Source organism: Danio rerio, chromosome 15 (assembly GCF_049306965.1).
Source record: "Danio rerio strain Tuebingen ecotype United States chromosome 15, GRCz12tu, whole genome shotgun sequence".
In the NCBI taxonomy this organism is placed as follows: domain Eukaryota; kingdom Metazoa; phylum Chordata; class Actinopteri; order Cypriniformes; family Danionidae; genus Danio; species Danio rerio.
In genome coordinates this window covers 8,520,194-8,541,108 of record NC_133190.1, presented here as the reverse complement: position 1 = coordinate 8,541,108, position 20,915 = coordinate 8,520,194, and the positions used below count along the sequence as shown (strand labels likewise).

At 36.7% G+C, this 20,915-nt stretch overlaps 1 protein-coding gene across 3 annotated transcripts in view; it reads left to right on the top strand.

Moving 5' to 3' along the window:
• Positions 1 to 20,915, top strand: part of gbe1b (glucan (1,4-alpha-), branching enzyme 1b) — a 252,713-nt gene that overhangs the window by 188,134 nt on the left and 43,664 nt on the right. The window contains exons 14-16 of one of the 3 annotated variants that reach the window (XR_012390608.1): positions 7,645 to 7,802; positions 13,756 to 13,814; positions 13,909 to 14,106. Coding sequence is in view for 1 of the 3 variants with exons in the window: in XM_068213679.2 (XP_068069780.1) it covers positions 7,645 to 7,779 (135 nt within the window). In the remaining 2 variants the exon portion in view is untranslated. The remainder of the gene's footprint in view (positions 1 to 7,644; positions 7,803 to 13,755; positions 13,815 to 13,908; positions 14,107 to 20,915) is intronic. The other 2 variants (XR_012390607.1, XM_068213679.2) reach the window with 2 other exon arrangements.

The following is a 20,915-nucleotide window of genomic DNA, read 5'->3' as shown; positions in this document are numbered from 1 at the left end:
CAACTGTCCTTAAACAAGACTTTAAAATGGTTTTAAAAGTATACTTAAAAAGAAATGTGTAATGTGTGTTAGGGTTGTAACGGTATGAATTTTTCACGGTATGATAATCGTCTAAAACAATACCACGGTTTGACGGTTTCGCGGTATACGGTATGTTACAAATGTTACAAAATAATAGAACAGTGAAGCAAATTTGACTTTTTCCAAATAATATATTTTTAGTTACTATAAACAACACCACTTACAATGAACAAATAAAAATAAGAAAATAATAAATAATGTGTCAAAGTCCAAATAAAGTCCAAATAAACATGGTGCAAATCAGTAAAAAATAGATATAAATATTTACTATACTATAAATAGTTACATAACGAAACTAGATTCAATATGGAACATCCTTAGGTTTTATGTGCCAGCATGGATATGGTTGTCTATGAATATGGATTTGGATATGGTTGTCTACAATGCAGACAAACAGCTGCATCTTCATTTGCGTCTTTTGAAAACAGCAAGAGCAGGGGTCCGTTCTTCGTACCTCGCTTAAATGATCTAAGATGATTTGGCAGATCCTGGATCTTTTAATCTTGATAACTGATCTCTCGCTAATTTGGTTCTTCAAACAAGTTCGCGAATCAGATTAGAATGTCTGGATAAACTGATCTGAGATTGCTGTGTGTGTTGTGAAGGACAGATCTATCGATCCTAGAAATCATGATCAGCAATGCAACGATTGGCTGACGGCACGGCAGCGTAATGACATCATCTGATTAATATTCAATTATCCATGTGAGCAAAATTACATCAAATTAGCAGTAAACGGTTTGTTAAATATGACACGCAAGAACTTTCCACATTTGTTGTGAGCTGCAGGCTTTACACTTTCATTTGTCAAGACAAGAGTATTCATCATGCATTTCAATGCAAATCAATGTATTTAGTTCTACATTTAGAAAAGATTTTCTTTATAATAGTATCTGTTTTTTAATCGGTGTAAAGAATAACTGGTTGTTTACAAAAGCATTTTCATATTGGTAAAGGCGTCTGCAACTTTTGTGAAGCATCAAATCACTGGCATATTAACTATCAAAACATGTTTATGACTGCATAAATGTATTATTGCTTTAAAAAAAAGTCACATATTGTGCATTTCTATTATACACAATTTGTACTAAAGCGATCTAAAAAGTTCATACCAATAAGTTTTCTCTTTGCACCACCAGGTGGCAGTCTTTGTTCATTTCGAGGGTGCAGATTGCATACGTTTTATTAATATGTATAACTTTATTTATTTTATTAATGACTTTAACTTTATATATATATAGTTAAAAAATATGTACCATTTTCCCAAGTGTATATAACTACTACTGTAAGAAAATATCAGAATTCGGAACAGGATTAGATCGGCTCAGTTCAAGCAAAGTAAGTATGATCTTGCCTTGAACTGAGCCGATCTAATCCTGTTTATATGATTTGAACCTGCTCCCGATCAGGTTTGACCTAGCAGAACTGTTGCCATGACAACAACTCTCGGATCAGCTTTGAAGAACGAAACGATCCTGGATCGTGTCAAATCGTCAATATCCAAATCCAGCTAACTGAGTAATCCACGTACGAAGAACAGACCCCAGCAGTTCGTCTTTGCTGTGTCACTGTTTTGTCATGTTTCTGTGCTGCTGTGCATGCAAAAGTACTTAGTATGAGAATTATTTCATGCAAAACTTTTTTTTTTTTTTTGCGTTTTATTTAGCCGCGCATAAATGTATGCCTTTCTCTCATTCCGTGTTGTTCAAAAAGCTTGGTCCACAAACAAAAGCGAAACCTATGCTTATTGGTTGTGATATAGCGAGTTTGAACCAATCTGGGCATGGAGGAGGGACAATGCATCAATGTATCATGTCTGATTTGTCCGGAGACACAGTGACGAGCGTTTCTTTGTCAAATCAGCGTTGTCAAATGTTGATGACGTAACCGCACTGATTCCGGAGCCTCTGGAAGTCCGCGAATGTGCCATGGCTCCAATCACTCAGCTGGAGTTTCAATCCTTTTGCATAAATTTAAGGGGCAGATTCTTGAGACTGCAATATCTAACGAAGGTAGATGGATAATTATGGCACTAAAGCAGGATAATTCTATATTTGTTGTTTGTAATTTATATGGATATAATTCTTTTTCTGCTAACAAAACATTATTTTCTCATATTACTCAAAAAATTATTGAAATGCAAATTAAATACCCAGATTCTTTCCTAATGTTAGGCGGTGATTTTAATGAATGTTTGGATAACACATTGGACAGATTTCCTCCTAGAAGCAATGAAGCTCTTCATGTGAATTCTAATAACATCTTATCAATATGTTCATCTCTCTCTCTTACAGATCCTTGGCGCTTTTTTCACCCTGACACGCAAGACTTTACTTGGTCAAATAGTAATTTGTCTTTAAAATCTAGAATTGATTTCTTTTTATTATCTTCATCAGCCTTACAATTTGTTAAAGATGTAAATCACTCATTTGCACCCCTCACTGATCACAATCAAATAATATTGAAATTAGGTTGTTATAAGGAGAATCCAAAGTTACGTGGTTATTGGAAATTTAATAACTGTCTATTAAAAGATGACGTTTTCAATAACAATACAAAAGAGTTAATTAAGAATATATTGTTAGATAAAATGCTAATTGGGTACAAGAATAAATGGGAATTTTTTAAGTACAGAGTCAGACAGATAGCAATAAAAAGAAGTAAAGAACTGAAAAATTTAAAAAATAAGAAAATAACAGAACAGATTAATAGAATAAATACTTTACTAACAGGTAACTTGTCTGAAAAAGAGAAAATAGAATTAAGGGAATTGCATCTACAAATTAATCAAGCTTATCTAGATATTGCGAGAGGTGCATTTGTTAGATCCAGGGCTAAATGGCTGGAGGAGGGAGAGGCGAACTCTAGCTATTTTTTTGCATTGGAAAAAAGGAACTGTAAGAGAAATTCTTTGACTTCTCTCAATATCAATGGTGTTAAATGCACTGATCCTAAATTAATATCTAACTTTGTTACAGATTTTTACCAAAACATTTACACTTCTGCTTTTGACAAACATTGTAGTGATCATTATGTAAATAAAATTAAAACTTGCGTTCCAGTTATTGATCCTGAGTTCAAAATTTTTTGTGATTCCAATTTGACCTTGGAGGAAATTCAAGTAGCTCTTTATTCCATGAAGAAAGGCAAATCCCCGGGCAATGATGGATTAACCGTCGAGTTTTATATGCACTTTTGGGAACTAATTAAAGACCCATTGCTTTCTATGTATGATGAATGCATTGATCTAAAGGACATGACAACGTCAATGAAACAAGGTGTTATCTGCCTTATTCCCAAACCAGACAAGGACACCAATTTAATAGATAATTGGCGTCCAATCACGCTTCTCACTGTTGATTACAAAATTTTAGCCTTAATTTTTGCTAACAGATTAAAAACGAAAATTAATCAGCTGGTTGCTGAGACACAGTCTGGATTTGTAAAAGGTAGACATATCAGTAATAATATAAGACTTGCTTTGGACCTTTTGGATTATGCTGACTTCATACATTCTAAAGCTATGATTCTTTTCCTTGACTTTTATAAAGCATTTGACACACTTGAACACGGATTTCTTTTGCAGACCTTAAAGTTATTTGGTTTTGGTGACTTTTTTGTCAATGCTATTGAAATGCTTTATAGTGATATTAGTAGCTCTGTTTTAATTAGCTTCAACACCTCTAAAAGATTTTCTATTAACCGCGGTGTGAGACAGGGTTGCCCTATCTCACCCTTTTTATTTATTTTAGTAACAGAATTGCTATCGCTAAATATTATATATGAACGTAACTTAGAAGGTATATCTATTTTTGATAGAGAAATTAAAATCTCCCAGTTAGCCGATAACACTGCCTTATTTTTAAAAGATAAATGTCAGTTGTCCAAGGCTATAGGTATAATTGAGGAATTTTCATGTGCTTCTGGATTGAAATTGAATAGGTCCAAATGTGAAATTATGATGATTCATGAAACTAATGATTCCTCATTAAATGGTATTTTGGTAAAAGAGACTGTAAAGTATCTGGGTATTTATTTAACAAAAAATTTTGCCACTAGACAACAGCTTAACTTTTCTGGTAGACTTAAAAAAACTCATAGCATTTTTAATCTTTGGCTACAAAGAGACCTTTCCCTTTATGGGAGGGTTCTTTTGACTAAAGCAGAAGGTTTGTCTCGTTTGGTATACCCTTCACTTTCTCTCTCTGTTAATATCCCTACTGCTAAAGAAGTTAACAAAATATTTTTAAACTTTATTTGGAAAAATAAATCCCATAAACTTAAGAAAACAGTTCTAGCAAATAGTAGAAAAGAGGGCGGACTTGAAGTGATTGACTTTGAGGACATAGTAAACACTTTTAGAATAAATTGTATTAAAAGATGCTTAAAAGACCCCAACTCTATATGGTTTTTTATTCCAAACTCTATTTTCACAAAAATTGGAGGTCTTCCTTTTATTTTAAAATGTAATTATCTACCAAATAAATTGCCAATTGCACTGTCAAAATTTCACCAGCAGGTCCTTCTTTCCTGGAAATTGTGTTATTCCCACAATTTCTCACCACATAAATGCTTTTTATGGAACAACTCTGATATTAGAATTAGAAATAAATCTATTTTTCTATCCACATGGTTTAACCGAAATATAATTGGAATTCTCTCAATTTTTGATAAGTCCGGCAACTTTTTGTCTTATGAACAATTTATGTCTAATAATAATTTTCCATTACCTTTTAAAGAATTTAATTCTGTGCAAAAAGCAATTCCGTTAGGCCTAATTCAACTTATAAAATCTCATTTAATGTTTAATGAAAATGTTATTAAAGAACCAGAGCTGATTTTAAATGGAATTAGTCTATTTGACAACAAATGTAATAATAAATATATTCGACAAATTTTTCAAAATAAAAAATATAATGTTCCTAAAGGCAAATTTTACTGGGCATCTTTCCTTGACACAACAGACTGGAAAAAAGCCTGGCTATTACCTCATAAGTACTGCATTTCCAATAAAACAAAAGAGGTTCATTTCAAAATTCTTCATAAAATATACCCAGTAAACGGTACTTTGGCAAAGTATTTGGAGATTGACAGTTTATGCACATTTTGTAAGAGTGAAGACGAAACGCTGATTCACATATTTTTTCAATGTGAAAGTACAAAAAACTTTTGGAAAAACTTATATCTCCATATAGGTAACCACATTGCTTCTTCCAGACCCTTTCATCTTCAGGATGTCGTTTGTTATTATGGAGGTGGGGCTGATATATCAGAGAATTACATTATTGACTTTTTTATTTTGTATGGAAAATATTTTATCCATAAACAAAAATTCTCCTGTTCGCAGCCTTCTTTTTCACATTTTTTAATAGAAATTGATGTTTTTATTAAATCTCTTAGATTAGTTAATAATAAGAAAAGTGATAGATTTTTAGTTCTTTATGATAAATATTTTGGAAACAGCACGGTTACATAAGTCCTCCTTTCCTCTTGCTGTATTTGTGTTATGTATGTTTAATTTTATTTATTTATTTATTTTTTCTCCCTTTTGTTTCTTTTTTTATTTAATTTTTAAAGTTTATATTGTTTATCCTGATCTGTTATTGTCATTGTGTTCTTTTGTGTAAATTGTTGAATTTTGTATGTTTGTTATTGAGGTCAATAAAAAAAAAAAAAAAAATAAATAAAAGGAAGTCCGCGAATGTTATGTGATACGGCACTGGAAAGCTGAGATTCTCTTCTTTATGCCAATCTTTGAATTGTATGAATCGGATCAGCGGATCAAAAGTTATTAAACATTTAAGAGCAATACTTATTTTTAGCCGCGGGCGGCTGTCTCGGTCTTTAAGGGTTAAAACCGTTGATATGCAATTGTTCATGGTATGATAATCGTGCACGTTCAAATCGTGGTAAACCGTCATACCGGTATATTGTTACAACCCTAATGTGTGTTTAAACTATTAAATGGTAATAGTATGAAATATTGTAAATTCCTATTAATAAATGTTAATTAGAGCTGCTCTGTGGGAGCATGGTGACGCCGAAATGAATTGGAAAAAATGTATGAATGAACAGACAAGTTTTGATTGATTGGCTGAAGACTGGTATCAGCTGATAATCCCATTTAATGACTCGATCGGTCCTTGCCAATTTGGCCAATCTCATGAACCGATCACAGGGGGTTTGTTCATGAGTTTACAAGCAAGAGGAAGACACACATGTTCTCTGGTATATTATAGCTATATTATAGCCTACAGCAACCTCAACACATGAGGAGGTAAATGATGCGTGGAGTTGTGGGATCTATGAGCTCACTCCACAACAGATAAAATACATACAAATAAGGTGTGACCTGTTTATACAGTCTATTGATGTGACTCTTGGGCAACCATTGTATTTCCAGTGTTTTGAGGTGCTGTGACATGTGCAAAGCCCCTATCTAGTGTCTCAACCAAACTTATGACCTCTCCCGCAAGCTCTGCAAGTGTCACGGATATTCATAAAGGCTCCGTGATCCAGAAAAATTTGTTAAAATAGCCAAAATAAAAATCATGGCTTAAATGAATAAAGCAGTAAAGATGTTGCAAGTGCAAATCCCTCCCACACTCATTGAGCGTCAACCTCGTCAGTAGTTGTAGACGAACAAAATATTTGAAGGTTCTTGCATGTATTTAGGTCTTTTAACATATAACAACTGAAAGTTCACTAAAAACTGGCCGGAATTATTAGATAAATTAAACTTTAAAATTATGATTTTTTTTTTTTTCATGAATGGTTAATGCAATAAACAGTGGTTCATAGGCTTATTTACTTTTAGTAAGAAAGTAATGGATTTATAGGTATACATTTTAACTTAAGCATCAAATATGTGCTACAAACATTTTCTTGATTGAGACATGTTGAATTATTCTTTCATCATTTGCAAAGGTTTCCATATTGCATTGTTTGTAATTTTTCTAATTTTTAAATCTGCTTTATATTATTTTCTGTAAAGCGGCTTCTGGCCATGACATGACCACACTAACTAATTAAAAGAGATCTGTTTAAGTGATCATATGCTGCATCCTTAATTTATTCTCTTAGGTAAGGTGAGATCTCCACTTCAGTATGACACTTAGAGGGAAAATGTGTTTAATGCATTATAAAGCTAGAAGCATTAGTATTGGTACTTTGTATCGGCTGTAAAAATCCTGATCGGAGCATCCCTGATGTTTATTATTTATTTATTTCATTGATTTATTTTTCTTTTTTTTATTCTTTTTTATTATTATTATAGAATATTTTAATTTTTTGGTGTATTTTTTTTATTCATCTGTATTTAACTCTTCTGAAATTAACCTTATTCTGAACGTACAAGGCACTGAGAATCTTCCATAAGACATTTCTCAAAATCCATCTTACAGCATAAAGGTTTAATAACACCAGGAAGATTAACAATGAGTTCACACACAGGCAATGAAGAGCTGCAGGATTTTCAGCAATATTCATCTAGAGGAGATGCAGCACATGTGTGGCTGAAAGCACACACACACTTATGCAGTGTCTGATCTTCTCTCTCCTCAGGCATACGTCAGTGTCAAGCATGAGGGTGACAAGGTGATCGTATTCGAGAGAGCAAACCTCATCTTCATCTTCAACTTCCACCCTTTCAACAGCTACAGCGACTACAGGGTGGCCGTGGGGCCGGCGGGGAAATATCCTTCACTAAACTCTGATTACAGGTCACAAGCTGAGTGTTTTTACTGGAAGCTACAGCTAGGATGAATGAATGTGTGGTGTGGAAACCAATGTTCACTCAGACATTTCACAGTCGAATAGAAATGGAAAGTAACAAGTGATTTATATATGATCTTTCAAAACAGAAGATTTTTTTTGTAAAGTATAGTTCTTGTTTTATGTATACATTTAAGATCTAAAGCTTAAATATGTAATATGTATTTAAGTCAGAATCACTTTCGTTTATTTATTTTTAGCTAATTATCCCAACCACTCTCATATAATTTGTTCAGAGACCCCTCTTTTACGTGAGTCTAATCTGCTGTAATTTGTCTAATGACCCAGTCTGTTGTGATTGGTTGACTGGGTTCAGTGCGAGACAGAGAGAAATGGCCACCGTGGATATGAATAAGCAGAAAGTATGTGAAAGCCCAATGCAAGATTGCAATAAAGCAATGCAGGTAAACACCAGCATATTATTCTACTCATAACCCTAACCCCGAGTAACAACACACATTCAGTATTATTCCACACAGTAGCAAATGTTGAACTATAGTGAAAATTGGCCGCGCTGCATGTGTGTATGAAGAGCTGATAGTTGCCATAGCAAAGACAAATGGCAGAAGGCCACGAATTCAGTAAAGCATTTAAATTGGTAAATGAAGATGCATATGTCACGTTTTCAACATGGTTTTAGACGCAATATGTGAATAACCCCATACAGATTTAACCTGACAGATGAATTACAAGCACTGATTAAAAATACATAAGGTTTATAGGTTTGTATGCGGAAAATTTAAGTTTGTGAGGCCGCCACGGACACCCCCTTTGGGAAAAATCCTTAGAAAGCCCGTTAAAATACAAATAAAAACATACTTTTTCGGTCGAGGAAGTTAAAAATATCTTACTTCCTGTTGGGTTTGAGATTTCACTCCAACAGACTTTTTTGTAGGTATTGGCATGTTTGATGTGTGTGCCAATTTTTGTACATGCGAGTAAACTTAGCTCTGGGACCACTGCATAAAATGTTTATAAGTTGATCTGTACAAGCACTAATCACTGCTGTTAAACCACACTAAGTGTGGAGCGATTACAAGTTTCAACACACAATTAAATACAAATTTTGAAAGCTACAGAAAACAAGGCAACAATTTTATTTGCACTTAAATGTTATGATTCAGAGGGAGAAGAAACTGGTCCTTATGAACTGTAACAGTTACTGACAAGTAGTCCTTACACACAGTGATACCGGTGAATATCCTTAAAATTCAAAAAAGCATTGTTCACACGGACATGGACGTTACGGAATTTTTCTTGAAAAGACCATTCAGAAATCCATTTCAAGATACCCATAAATTCTGACATCATTAATCAGAAATAAGCCCTTAACTGCCTTGCTTGGATTTGTAAACATTTGACTACTTTACAAACTCTGTCGATGGATAAGTATTGTGAACAACTTTAGTGAAAACATATGGATAAACATTTTTGCTTGTCAAGGTGTACATATGTGTGTTTGCTGGCGATCACCGGCTGTTTCACGGGCAAGTGCGACTCGTCACGCAAGCAGAGTTTGAAGGTAAACGGCTTATCATAAGCATCTTATCGATAATTATTTACACATTTGGCATTAAGAACATTGAAACATTATCTGACTAACATCCAGCAGCTAAATGTGTCTGGAAAAATATTCAAAGGCTTTTATTTTCATTAACAGCGTGGATGTAAATGCGCCTGAGTATTCTGACTGGCTAAAGTAGACGTCTCATGTCAGTGCGTTCTTTCCGGCAATCTTTCTTCTGGCTTCACACAGCGCAGCATTATAGCAAATTACCGCTAATGTTACAACTTTTTTTCCAGAAAATAGCTGAAATTAACTTACTGGTTTTGCAAGAGCCAGTTCACAAATACGGACCTTTCCGGAAGATTGCCGGTAGTTTTCCAGAAAGGTCTGTATGTATGGGCTAAAGTCCCTTTTAAAGTTTGACAAAGTCCCAAAATAGCCTCCTTTAATAGCAAACGGATGGCGAATACCACATTGCAGCACAGGTTATTGTATCAAAACTCAGAAAACTGACAGGAACAAACACAGCACTATGTTGGCTATACTGTGGCATTGTTTTGAATAATGAAGTTTAATCCTTTATTCTCCACAGCCAAATCACTATCTTTCAGTGATCGTCATTTTTGCGTCATGATCAGTCCCATGATCCACCACGCTCCACTAGTCTTAAGGGAAAGGCGCATTCACGTTTTACCGGAACTGGCACTTCATATTTGTAGATGTCCCATATCCACCCCAATGCATTCAAACAAAAGATCTGAACTGACATTATTTATTTATTTGACACACACTGCATGGAAGGTCATTTAAAAAAAAGAAAAAAATATTATAGGGGCTCTTTAAGCTTGCAGTTTACATTTACATTTAGTCATTTAGCAGACGCTTTTATCCAAAGCGACCTACAAATGAGGACAAGGAAGCAATTTAAACAACTATAAGAGCAACAATGAATGAGTGCTGTTGGCAAGTTTCTGGTATGTAAAGAAAGTGCAAGAAGAAAAACATTAGTATTTTTTTTTGTAGTAGTAGTTAGTGGTGGAGCCAGAGAGGGAATTGCAGATTAGTAAGGAAAGTGAAGACTAAATAGTTGAGTTTTTAGTCGTTTCTTGAAGACAGTGAGTGACTCTGCCGTTCTGATGCAGTTAGGGAGTTCATTCCACCAACTGGGCAGATTGAATGCGAGAGTTCGGGAATGTTTTCCCTCCATGGGATGGAAACTCGAGGCGATGTTCATTCACAGAACACAAGTTTCTGGAGGGCACATAAATCTGCAGAAGTGGGAGCAGATAAGAAGGAGCGCAGCCAGAAATCGCTTTGTAAGCAAACATCAGAGCTTTGAATTTGATGCGAACAGCAACTGGCAGCCAGTGCAAACGGATGAGTAGCTGAGTGACATGTGCTCTTTTAGCTTCATTAAAGACCACTTGTGCTGCTGCATTCTGAAGCATCTGAAGAGGTTAGCTAGCTAGAAGCCCGGCTAGTAGAGTTGCAATAGTCCAGTCTGGAGAGAACAAGAGCTTGAACAAGGAGTTGAGCTGCATGTTCACATAGAAAGGGTCAGACCTTTCTGATGTTGTAGAGTGTGAATCTGCAAGATCAAGCAGTTCTAGAGATGTGGTCAGAGAAATTTAGTTGGTCATCAATCGTTTCTCCAAGTTTTTTTTACCATTTTGGATGCAGTAATGGTTGCCCCATCCATTTGGATTGAAAAGTTATGATGTAGAGTCGGGTTAGCAGAAACTTAGGCATTTCTGTTTTGGCTGAGACAGGCAGGCTGAGATGCGAGCCAGAACCGAGGGATCATCAGGGTGATAAAAGAGGTATAGCTGGGTATCATCAGCATAGCAGTGGTTGGAAAATCCGTGTTTCTGGATGACTGATCCTAAAGATGTCGTGTAGATGGAGAAGAGAAGTGACCCTAGAACAGAGCCCTGTGGTACCGCAGTGTTTAGATGCTGTAGGTTGGACACCTCTCCCTTCCAAGACACCCTGAATGACCTGTCAGAGAAGTAAGATCTGAACCTCTGAATAACAGTGCCTGCAACACCCAATGACTCAAGCGTAGATAGCAGGATCTGGTGGTTTACAGTGTCTGGTGGTTTACAGTGTCAGTTATCATTGGTGGGATGGTTCTGTTCTGGGAAAAACTTTATATGCCCGATGGACAGAGCAGGGAGAGGAGCAGTATGTCAACCATCCCATGGGGCTAAGAGAACAGAACCTAAGAGCATTATTGAACTATTTCAATTGATTATGAGTTAATGTGGATGCAAAAGACTCAAGGCTGATTGCTATGTAGTTGACTAATCCTTCAAACAGACATAAGCTATGAGCTAGGAGAAGTTAGAGATGGTGGAGGGAGTGTAAAATGGCAACCAAATGCTAGAGAGTGACTGTGTGATGCTAACAACTGAGAAAACACAGAAATAATATGATTATGAATGCTAGCGGCCAAATGCCAAAGTGTGTGTGTGTGTGTTTGATATATCACGACACAAATTTTAAATAGGTGTTGAATTATCATTAATTATTTCTCAAAAATCTTTAAAATCATACAGAAGTAAAACTGCACATTTTTTTCTGTGAGGATTGGGTTTATGGATAGGGTTTAGGGATGGGAAAGAAAATACAGTTTGTACAGTATAAAAACAATGTAAACCTGTGTAATATTCCCACAATTCACAAAAACAAACTAATGTGAGTGTTTATATGGTTTACGTATAATAAAAATAGGTTTCATAATCAATTTCTAGGGGGCCGCAGCTCTGCACAGTTTTGCTCCAACCCTAATGAAACATAGCTGATCTATTAGTGTCTAGTAGTGTTGAAAACCTTGATTATTTAGATCAGCTGTGTTTGATTAGGGTTGGATCAAACCTGTGCAGAGCTGCGGCTCTCCAGCAATTGAGTTTGAGACCTTTGGTTTATGAGGACAGAAAATTGTATAATGTTTCTTTGTTATCAGAATGCTTTAAAAATCATACTTACCAGAGTCTTTTGACATTCTAAATTTGCCACAGATTTTCTGCGAGGGTTAAGTTTAGGGGTAGGAAAAAGGTCATATAACAGGGTAAGGTCATATGAGCAGTTTTTTTCTCAAATTACGTTACACCTATAAAGAATCTTTCAAAATCATATATACTGTTTAAGTATGTGTGTGTGCATATGTGTGTTGTGATAAGCATCCTCCAGCCATGAGTGCTGAAGCAGAGCGTCCAATTAGTACAGAAGACGAATGAAAGTGGCACTTTGTGTCAGCAGAGCTAAATAAGCCTGACCCAATAAGTCCTGAGTGCTTTTTCATTAAAGCCCACACACATACACACACATTTATCTGTATGTATGCATCCATACAGCTCAGAGTCCTCTGAGAGACTCATTCGGACAAGTCAAACAAGTCAACTATAATCCCAGCTCAACATTATATATCTTGCGATGAACAATATTAGTTCTGATGCTGTTATAAGTTCCAGTTTTGATGTTGATTAACGAGGACTTTCTCATGTCACACTCAGTGTATCAATGTGTAGTGAATCAAACTCATCACTGTCCTTATCAGTCCCAGAATTTGTGTACATGACCTATACTAATCAAGCTACTCGTGAGCTAGGGATTGAGACTCAACCAGGGTTTCTCAGTTGAACACTAAAAATCTACAAATCCATCTTGGCTGCCGAGTGCCTGACTATTTAGTTTCATATTTACATAGGGATCTGCATACAGCAACAATGATGCAGTCATACTTTTTCATTTTACATATTGCTGAATGTACACATCAGGCAAATTGTCTGGTTGAATTTGTGGAATTCTCATAATAGACTTTCATGGCAAACACTTCTAGTTTTTTACATCATCCACGCTAGTAAATATTAATAATAGTACAATGCCGAGAATCGCTGGTTTGATTCCAGCTCTGAGCGCGATAGGTGGTGAAGAATCGACAGGGGTTGTATTGGTGCCATGACCTTCATGGGAGGGAGGCTCATGGGGCGGGAGTAACAGAGTCCAGCAAGTAAAGTGCTGTGCAGGTAAACCTCACTCCTCTAAACCTGAAACATTGCTCTAGCAACAGACGTTAGAGGTCAGGGTCTTTGGCCCCCTTGTTCAAGCCACTGACTGCCCTACAAAGAATTGCTGGTTTGTTTACAGCTCTGAGTGGGATGGGTGGTGTAGGACCGGCAGGGGATATGCTCTTGGACATCATCCAGAGTCCTTGTTGTTTCCTCTCTAGAGAGTACTTTTTGCATGACATGTGCAGCCCCAAACAGCACGAACTTATACACTCAAAAACATTTGGCTTCCCTGGGATTTGCTCCAGATTTTGGTAGAAACCTTTCTTTCTGCATCCCAGAACTCCCAACACAAATAAAACTATCCAAGTTTTTGTGTTTCAGGATATTTTGTTGATTTCCCGGCTATTGTGGTCCACTTGGATTGAACCATCTATAAGCAGGTTCATCTAGTCTTTTTTTGTTCTTGACAGTAATGTCTGAGTGGTTTGCACTGATGGTCAGGTTGGTAAACACACTCTTGTCCCACTGATTCAGTCCAAGACCAGGGAAGAGATGAACCCAAGGTTCCCTAATCCTGGACCAGGCCGTATCCTGAGCAGCTGCTGTGGTGGTCATGGAGGAGTGGAAAGCATGAGACTGATTCATGTGACGCTCCTGGGACAGACAAGTCTTTGCTGAGGTCCAACATTCTCCAGCCTCTGGCGCTTAGACTGCCAGATTGGAGAAATGGCCGTATCCAACTGAGCCTGCTTTCTCACAAGGTTTTGTAACTCTTTACTTTCGCAAATTGGTGAAGTTTTTTCCTTGCCGCTGCCGCCACTGGCTTGCATGGTTTGGGATCTGTAGAGCTGCGCATTGATGGATTTGCTCTACCGTGTTTGGACTCTCAGCAGTGACTATTAAACCACACTGAACTGAGCTAAACTGAACTGAACTTAAACAATGAAAACTAGTCTATCACTGTTTCAATTTACTATGATGTTCTATGCAAAGCTGCTTTGAAAATCTACATTGGAAAAGTGCTATACAGATAAAGTTGAATTGAATTGAATTGAATTGTATTGAATTGAATTGAATTGAATTGAATTGAATTGAATTGAATTGAATTGAATTGAATTGAATTGAATTGATAATGGCTTGTAGAACATTTTTACACCACTCGGACAATTCAATGCCAGATTCCTTTTAGACAGTCCAGTGCTTGTAATTGTCAAGCTTGTTATATTGCATTGTTAAACCTAGAAGCTTTGCAACACAGAGATTCCTAGTTCTGAGCTTATCTAGTTCTTGAGGTAACTCAGGTAACAGTGCTTTGTAATATAATTTCGCCTGCTGCAGGTACAGCAGGAAAGTTCCTTAATTTAATGCTGGAATTTAAGTATAGTTACTAGCCATATCGATAGAGTAAATACCAACTGTTCGTTTTCCACCTATCGTAATAGACTGTTACTACAAAAGAGCTTTAAATAGAAAAAAATATAAAAATACTGTTTAGTTAATATTTAGAAGCATTTTTGAAAGAAGTGGAATGTTCTTTTAAGGGTAATACAAAAGTATCCATATAATAACCAACCTTAAACTTCTGTTCAATGCATCAGTACATTTGATAGAAGCTTGCTCTTGCTTTGCTCTTGACATCCTCTATAAATTCCATAAGTTTAGAGTATTCAATTAATAAAAGTCTGTGTATGTGCTTATGGGTATTTTTAGATTACTGTTTACTTAATTAAGACTATTGCTTAAATAATCATGGTGCTCCACTGAAAAAAGGTAGCTTGCCAACTCCAAGTTTAAGGAAAGTCCTTACCCCAGGTGAGGGAATTCAAGTATCTTGGGGTTTTGTTCACGAGCGATGGAATGATGGAACGTGAGATTGACAGACAGATTGATACAGCAGCAGCAGTAATGCGGTTGATCTACCAGTCCGTTGTGGGTAAAAATAAGCAAAGCCAAAAGGCAAGGCTCTCGAGTTACCAGTCAGTCTATGTTCCTACTCTCACATATGGTCATGAGCTTTGGGTCATGACCAAAATTACAAGATCTTGGATACAAGCAGTTGAAATGAGTTTCCTTCACTGGGTGGCAAGGCACATCCTTATAGGTAGGATGAGAGGAGCTCTGTCACCATGGAGGAGCTCGGAGTAGAGCGGCTACTCCTCTGTGTTAAGGTAGACCAGCTGAGGTGGCGTGGATGTTTCCTGGATGCCTACCTAGGGAGGTTTTTCAAACATGTCTCACTGGGAGGAGACCTCAGAGAAGACCCAAAACACGCTGGAAGGACTATGTTTCTTGGCTGGCCAGGGAACATCTCGGGATCCCCCGGGAGAAGCTGGTGGGAGTGTCTGGGGAGAGAGAAGTCTGGGATTCTCTTCTCAAACTGCTCCCCATATGACAAGTCATGTAACAAAATGGATATGATGGGGTGGCATTAATGTTCAAACCAGTGACCACATTGCCCAACATCAAAATCTAGTTTTGATCTGTGTAAAATCTCAAAGTTTGTCATTAAATTTGTTAAGTATTATTACCTTCCAGAACTGTCTTGAGTGGTGTGCTCCCAAAGAGTGGTCTCGCACCACTAAAAGCCAGCACACATTCATTACATTTTGAACTTCATCTTTTGAGACAAAAGTCATTTATTACATAAAAAAGCCCACAGTGGTTCCTCTTACCAAAGAAAATTCAAATTTTCTTCTTGCTATTTGGCGCCAATCAGGAAGCGAGGATTTTGTTCAATTTGACTCATTGGATGGGAACGATGGGAGCTGTGCTGCATTCACAAATGTTTTATATGATATTCCAGTTTAATGGAAACACGATGTTGGTCAACCTTCTGCTGTAGCCTTCTCTTCCACTGCAGCTGAAAAGCATTAGGATGCATTAGCGTTCACAGCTCCAGTGTGGCCAAATGTGTCCTTGAAACACTGCAGCACAAAACATTCTGAAGCCGTTTACACTTTCATTCAATAGCGGGTGCAAAATGAGCCAAAATCTTTTTTTTACACTGTTTACACATTAAAAGACACTTTGGCATGGGCTACGCCACATCAGATGACTGCCACAAAACCCATGTTTTAGTAAACAAACTCAATCTTTACCAGAGGTATATAAGCCAAAAAGCTTTAGTGAGGACGGACGCTATCATGAATTTGGATTCAAGAGCGAGATAAAGCACTTTAGCGCCTTAAAAAGTCACTTCAATGTCCTTTCAGCAGGATGAGCAGTTTGTTCCTTCCATTTTCTCCTTTCTTTTCAGAAAATAACGCAGAAGACTAGCTTTCCCCTGAGTTGAGCACTCCACTACAAACATCAGCCATTAAAATTCTGTCGACATCACTTCTTGACAGACACTAAAGCCTTGTTTTTAACTCCTCTCAATCTTTGGTTCTCTTCTCTCAATAGATGCATTCTTCAGGTGCTTCTCTCCATTCAGATGGATGAAGTATTGTAAATCTGGCTCAAGTATCATCATGAAATGCTCTCTGTCAGGCCTGATGTGTCTTTGATACGCTGCATGCCAACCAACAGGCATCTGTGATTGTGTCAGGTCATCATTCTCCTATTATCTGTCAGGGGCATTTACCTGAATGCCATTCTGAATAATTTAACCACATCAGCATTCCTCCCTCAATTTAATACAGGCTTGTTCTCAGGCAAAACTGCAGCACGCTTTACTGCTCAAAGATGCTTGATTGACTTCATAACTAAAAGAAGATTTCTTAATGAATCTCATAAGGACTGCAAAGGACAAAGGTGCATCTTCATGATTAAGGCAGGAATCTCGCATGGATGATTTTTCTAATGGAAGATGAGTGTGTTTTGATCCGATCAGAATGTTTGATTTAGTAGAAGTGACATATTAGGAACATTTATTTGTGTAAACATTGCAATTGATAAGACATCACATTTTGATTGTTTCCATTAGTTAAAGTTATTTATTTACTAACATGAAGAAAGTTCATTCTAAAGGCTGAATTATACTTCTACGTTGTGTGATAGCCATGACCAACGGCGCATACCTTGTGCATAGCCATGAGTTTCTTTACAGGTGTTTTTTTGTTTTTAGTTTTTTTGCTACATACTCTACAAGTACCTCAAACTCACTCATTCAGTGATGGGAACAACTTTAATAATAAAGTAAACACAAAACAAAAGTTTTCATCTTCTCCTTGGAATTCAACACTTAAACATTCGCTCAATCGGACTTGCTCTTCTCCTGTGGCTCTCAGCCCTGCGCATGTTCATCACTGCTACCAAGCCAACCAATCACAGAGCTTATCCTACGCTTTGTCTTGACGTTGTTAAATATTTTTGAGAGATGCACATTAGGGTCAGCGCAGGGCCAAAGTGGGACTTCTTTTCAACCCTGGAGTTTTAAGACATAGACCGACCCACTTCAGTTCATGACTGACTATATTAAAATAACGTCATTTCCAATTCAGTACTTCAGTGAGATTTATTTGAACAGTTAACACAATGTAATGATTAACAGTATCAGAATATATATTTTTGTAAGAATCACTTCTCATAAATATCCAAACCTTGAAATGAAATGGGGAGAAGGTTTTAGAGATATGCCGTCCTGGTCGATCGCCCCATACTGCCCATGCCTAAATCCGTCACTGTCTTCATGTGTTGTTGAACTTTCGCTGCTGCTGTTTAAATGAAAAATGTACTTAGCTTTTTTTTTATTTTGACCTTTTCAGCACCACCTTTGCGCTTATTATTATTATTATTATTGTTGTTATTATTATTATTATATTTAATCTCTCGCATATCTCTAACAAATTAATTTGCTGATGAGCAAGCTGCCGCTGTTGCGGAGTCGAATGATAATGATATATCATCATTAACCTGCAGGCTGCATTCTGCTTATGGGGCTGTGAGAAAATGAATAAAAAAAGTGGAGTAGCAGTAAAATAATGAATAAAAAGAGCGAGGTTATGGTCAAATAAGTAAGTAAATTAATTAATAAAAAAAGTGCAAATACTGTGAGTGCAGGCAACTAGGGACACCGGCTCTCACGGCCAAAAAATGGACTGGCCCACCAGGAATTCTCTCCATCCTCCTTGTGCGATCATTTGGAGGCTGCGCCATACAGTGTTTCCAACTTAGCAACTTTTCAAAGCGACAAAAGCGACAAATTTTCAAAAAACCAATTAGCGACAAATCTAGCTAATTTTTTGTGCATTACTGGAGATTTTTATAAACTCTAATGTGCCCATAATGTACTGTCCCTACTCTTCTCAACGAGCTGTGATGCTGTCAGCCTCTCCCCCGCCTCAGAGCACTGATAGGTTGCTCAGTCCTTGTAAAGCAGTCTCTTTCACCTGCAGCCTGAGAGCAGATAACTCTTCTGTGTACCGATGGCAAATGATTCAGCACCGGGATTGTGATTTCCATTGTACAGTTAAACCGATCTGCTTCTTCTATTTAACTATTCTTCTAACTATTTAATTTGACTGTTTATTCTTTTCTTGTTCACAATCACAGATAGTAGTTTAGTGACTGTTTCAGTCAGAACAGAGTTTTTTTTTTTTTTTTATCCGAGAGATTACTGCAAATTCACTACACATCTATACTGATATACTGTATTCAAACAGCAATAAATTTAGTTACATTGACATGCATATATAAAGCAAAGTGCAAATATAAATACTACTTTATTAATCACAGGCTTTTAAACAAACAGAAATGGTAGAACGTGATGGCATCAGTTATATGCAAATTGACATATGACGCAATCTAGTGACATTTAGTGACTCTTTAGGCAGAGCTCAGCTTCTTTTTTTTTTTTTTTTTTGGAAAATAGATGGAAACACTGGTGCCAGACCTTACAAGTGTGTGTGATGCAGAAATATAAATCTGCCTATACTCGCAGTGGTTCACCATCATGCTTAAGAGAAAAAAAAACACTAAAATCAAAAACGCTACATTTCACTATATACTATCCATAATAATAACTCTTGCATAGTATTTGTGTAACATACTTTATATCTGACACTGGAATACCCTGTCAGAAAAGTCTAGTGGCTGGTAATTACATTTTTATAGTGTCTGGTATAATTTTAATGTAGTTTTCGTGCGTTTACATAAACATACATATGCACAGTATAGTTACAAACTTATTGCCACATTATATCATTATAATATCATTATATATGTCTTCAGTGATGTTCTGAAGGTAAATACCAAAAAATAACCAACTGGAATAACTATAGCAGTCGTCATTCGTGAATGTAGTAAGAGATCACAATGACTTATGAACACGTGCACAGGTTTTTTAGTGGTATCTCATTTCTTATAGGTAAATTTTGAGTCCCATCCCCTACGCACGCTGTTTCAATGGCCAAGAGGAAGGAGTGGTATTACAAATATAGAATTGGGATTGGGTCTTGCAGTAATATGTGACTCGCGTGTTTGTATCTAGATCGATGAAATGTAGTAAAATAATGTTATATGCATAGAAGGCATATTAAGAGCAAGTGTTTGCTTGACTAATTTGAAATAACTTTTGAAAAGAAAATTAAGCATAAAAATATGTTGTTTGTGTTCAGCAGAACAGAAAAGCATATACAACTAAAACTACATCTTTATTTTGATTCTGAACTTCATAAAAATATTTATAATAATAAACAAACCTAGTGGTTTGAAGAATAGTGGCAAATTGAAAGATTCTAAATGACTATTAAGGAGTATTATAACAAAATTTAGCCATTTAGATGAAGCATTCCGTAAATAATAGTAAAATGCATGAAAGTCCTTATTTTTGTGATCGTTTTCCCCCAATTTAATTGTTTTGCAGGTTGATAATCCTGTTAGAAATCATATTGATGTAAAATCGAATTTATTTTTATTTTTAGACCCCTGACTTTTTATGTCATTCATTTAGTTTAATTCATGTATAGTGTTTGTTATTTGATGTTACCACATGTAGTGAATATCAATAGTAAATTTTAGAAACAGGTGGCAAAACAGCTCTCAAAACCTCTTGACAATCACAACTGTATGTGTGTAAAGCACCTTTCTGGACCCCCTTTAGGTCTACCCACCGAATATGCCAATAATTTTTCACCAAAAATCACTACAGAACGGATACAAGATGCTCCTGAGATGATACAGAGCGTAAAGGCTTCATTTTGAAATTTGGTCTTTGAATCGCCTTCCCAGTACCGAGACCTGTTTGCCCCTCAGAGGACAGGCTGCCATTACTGCTGCAGAGAGCCACAACATCATGATCCTCTTTGCAATCATGATCATGCACACATTTTCTTCAGGTCATCAGCGACTGTGTGTCCGGCCGTCCTCAGACCCATCACCCTCTCATCTGCTATTTTTCCTCCTGTGAGCAAATTGACTTTGATCTCAGGCCCTCCCCTTTGTTCAGCAAGGCTTGGCTGATTACAGTGCTTCACCGCCAGCGCTGCCTGGCCTCAGAGACAAGCATCTGTAAGCGCTAACAAAAACATAATTGCTAAAAGCCTCCAACTGCCAATTTCAGCTGGAGAGCCACTGCTGTTACACTGGTGCGCTTGCCAGGG